At 34.2% G+C, this 3,801-nt stretch overlaps 1 protein-coding gene across 1 annotated transcript in view; it reads left to right on the top strand.

Annotated features, from left to right (window-relative positions):
- The window catches only part of LOC113591233 (sulfotransferase 2B1-like), a 3,325-nt gene extending 476 nt beyond the window's left edge, over positions 1-2,849 (top strand). Inside the window, exons 2-5 of the mRNA XM_035526498.1 lie at positions 717-925; positions 1,168-1,294; positions 1,384-1,478; positions 1,851-2,849. Coding sequence (XP_035382391.1) covers positions 717-925; positions 1,168-1,294; positions 1,384-1,478; positions 1,851-1,871 — 452 coding nt within the window. The 3' untranslated portion in view covers positions 1,872-2,849. The remainder of the gene's footprint in view (positions 1-716; positions 926-1,167; positions 1,295-1,383; positions 1,479-1,850) is intronic.
- The last annotated feature ends 952 nt before the right edge of the window (positions 2,850-3,801 follow it).

Genomic DNA, 3,801 nt, shown 5'->3' with positions numbered 1-3,801 from the left:
GTATAAAAATGAAATTAAAACGAATTTTATATTCATACCACTGAACCTGTTTGCAAATTTGATTCGCCAATGAGTGTTCCCTCTTTCTGGATGGCCAATAATGATCTGGGTATGCAAAAATGCTACTGAATTAATGCAATTTTAAAACCAGAGGTGGCAGTACCCAGAATAGTATGATCAGAGATTATCTGGGAACCCTGGCGTTATCTACGGTTTTTACATGGAGAATGAAAAGTATCTTATATACCATGGACTGATGTGCCCAAAGGAGAGTAACAGTGAAGACAGTTTTAAGTATTTTGAGAACTTCAAAATCAACGATTCAGATGTATTTTGCATTTCTTATACAAAATCTGGTATGAACCATATAAACTTTACAAATATCAGTTTGTTTCTTTTTTAAGTTTGAATTTTCTTATGTTATCCCCAGTCACACATAGTGCAGATTTTGTCAATCCTCAAGAAGAGGGTGGACAACCAAAAACACAAAAATTGTATTTTGAGAACTTCAAAATCAATGATTCAGATGTATTTTGCATTTCTTATCCAAAATTTGGTAAGAACCCTATAAACTGCTCAAACATCAGGTTTTTTTTGTTTTAATTTTGTTCTGTTATCCCCATTCACACATAGTGTAGCTTTTGTGGACAGGAAGATTGAAAACAATACAACATAATTTAAACTATGATTTGTAATATGGGGACATTCTTTTTCAGGCACAACATGGATGCAAGAGATTATTCCCCTGGTCCTCAATGGAGGAGATCTTACTCCAGTGCAGACCATCCCAAACTGGGACCGGGTTCCTTGGCTTGAAGAGACACGTGCTGCTGTGGTCATGGACAAGCTGAGTTCTCCACGGGCCATAGTCTCCCATATGCCTTATCATCTGATGCCTTCCACCTTCTTCTCTTCTAAGGCTAAGGTAAAATTCAGTGAGTGCACACTCTGGTAGTGGTGTGTAGCTCTGATATTTAATGTCCATTAACCAGAAATATGTACATTATAGATTAATCATTGGATATATTCTGGAGATATTTTTACATGGTTACCTAAATATTGGTTCCGCAATACATAAAAATAATGAGGACTAAAGTAAACCATTCAGTATTATGTACGATAACTCCTTTATGTCTTCAACTCTTGCATCTTTATTTTAATCCCTAGGTCATATATATTGCCAGAAATCCTAAAGATGTCTTTGTTTCATCTTTTCATTTCCACAATATGTCCAGTTTTCTGTATAACCCAGGAACATTTGAAGAATTTGCTGACAAATTGTTAGCAGGGCAAGGTAAGAAAGATTCAAAGATATGATTTAAAAAGATGTGGCAATCAGGCTTTAATGTAGAACACTGGTATGATGTGAAATTGTTTGCACAGTGATTTTTGGGAAGTGGACTGATCATATGAAGAGCTGGAGAAACCCAGATTTAGAAGACAGAATTCTCTATATCACTTATGAGGAGCTGATTCAGGTAATTTGCTCCCACTGAAGCAATGCATTGCATGCTGATTCAGTGTAAGTGGGCTATGTTAATTGGGTAAGTGGATAATGTTAATTGTTCACACCAGCCACTGTACCATATTTAGTGACACTACAATTTCATTCTGTTCTGCTGCAGTATCTAATAGTATGATTTAAATTTGAGATGGATCTGTAGCACTATCTAGAGAGGTACATTTGATTTGTCTATTACTTTATTATTGTTTACTGCCTCAGAATTTGTTACAATGTCTAACAACCAGTTTAAGTCCTGAGAAATTGTCTTGTTTTGTATGGGTAAATATGCATTATGCTATAATGGTAAAAAGCGTGTATTTTCATACATTTCTCATTTAATTTGCAGGGAAGGGCATATGATGTGTGACAAGCACAATCTTGTCAGTTTATTGCAAGATTACTGCATGATGAAACAGAGTTATACAATCACACAAGATTTTGCAAGTGCTTTGTGTAACTGTTACAGCATGTGACAGCATACCATACACAAAGAAATTCTGTTGTGAGTTCTGTATTAATTTGAATGCTTTCATCACTAAGGAGGCATGTGAAATGTTTCATTACAACAAAATCCAGTCCGAATAGAGCTATTGACACCTTACAACTCACTGCACAATGTACTGGGTTACATTCAGGTAATGATTTAGGGTTACATTCTGGATTAAGTCAATATTGAGTTCAAATATTTAATAATGCATTATTTAAAAGGCATATAGCTATGTGTATCCAGTGTGGGAAATCACATCCACACTGATATTTTTGGGATGCAAACAGACTTCTTCACATGCAGTATAGCAGTATTCATTCCAAAATTACAGGAGCTAACAGATAACTTACTTTAATTTATCTTATTTTACAAAGGATCTATATCATCCAGTTATATCTTCTCTCTCTTAGAAGAGAGAGAAGATATATCTTCCCTTCTTCCATATATTTCATCCAGGATTGTTTTTTTTATGTAGATAATGGACGATGTGCTTTGTTGGAAGAAACACACACACACACACACACACACACACACACACTCAAACTGAAAAAAAATACGGACATTATGTTTAGTAGTAACTGCATTATCTTTTAAGTATCTTTTTAAAATATGCAGTTATTGATTTTGTCATTCCTGCTTTTTTGTGTTTCTTGGTTTTGTGTGTGTGTGTGTGTGTGTGTGTGTGTGTTTTCCATCAAAGCACATCTTCCATGTATTAATTAATTAGGTGTATTAATATGGCTATACTGCCATCTGCTGGACGAAACTCTAAAAGAGCTTTAAAATAAAATATTTTGATAAGTTTGGTCCTTAAAATTGATTGGAGAGTCAGCTTAATCACAACTCTGAGAATTAAAGTCCATGGGAGCCAGAATGTATCGTTGCTTTTTAATTAGGTTAATTGTGGTATAGGGCACATTACATGTATGCTCAAAATATGAATAATTAATGACATTCCTATGCTAAACCAACCTACCTATTAATCTAATAGCAATATGTTCAGTTTTTCTGAGGTTTTATGAGTGGTTCTCAACAAATTAAATTAAAATTAAAATTAAGTAAGTAAGTAAGAAGAAGAAGAAGAAGAAGAAGAAGAAGAAGAAGAAGAAGAAGAATATAATAATTTGTCTATTGCACTATATGTACTGATTTTAAAAAGCATAGGACTCACTTATGAGCTTTCTTGGCTATTGCCTGTGTCCTGACTTTATCACTACCAACCTTTTCAATATAGAAAAGTGTGTATGTGTGTATATATATATATACACACACACACACACACACACTTTTTATATATATGTATACATACACACACACACACACACATACAGATGCATCTCAATAAATTAGAATATCATCAAAAGGTTTATGTCAGTAATTAAATTAAAAAAGTGAAACATGTATATTATATAGATTCATTACACACAGAGTGTCTATTTCAAGCATTTATTTCTTTTAATGATTATTTCTTTTTGATTTATTTCTTTTTGATGATTATGGCCTACAGCCAATGAAAACCCAAAAGTCAGCATCTCAGAAAATTTGAATATTGTGAAAAACTTCAATATTGTAGACTCATGGTATCGCACTCTAATCAGCTAATCAATACAAAAAACCTGCAAAGGTTTCCTAAGCCTTTAAATGGTCCCTCAGTCTGGTTCAGTAGGCTACACAATCATGGGGAAGACTGCTGACTTGACAGTTGTCCAGCAGGCAGACTTTGAAACCCTCCACAAGGTGGGTAAACCACAAAAGGTCATTGCTAAAGAAGCTGGCTGTTCACAGAGTGCTGTATCCAAGCATATAAATG

Source organism: Electrophorus electricus, chromosome 5 (assembly GCF_013358815.1).
Source record: "Electrophorus electricus isolate fEleEle1 chromosome 5, fEleEle1.pri, whole genome shotgun sequence".
NCBI lineage: Eukaryota > Metazoa > Chordata > Actinopteri > Gymnotiformes > Gymnotidae > Electrophorus > Electrophorus electricus.
Note: the sequence above shows the minus strand (reverse complement) of the source record. Positions and strands in the feature narration are given on the sequence as shown.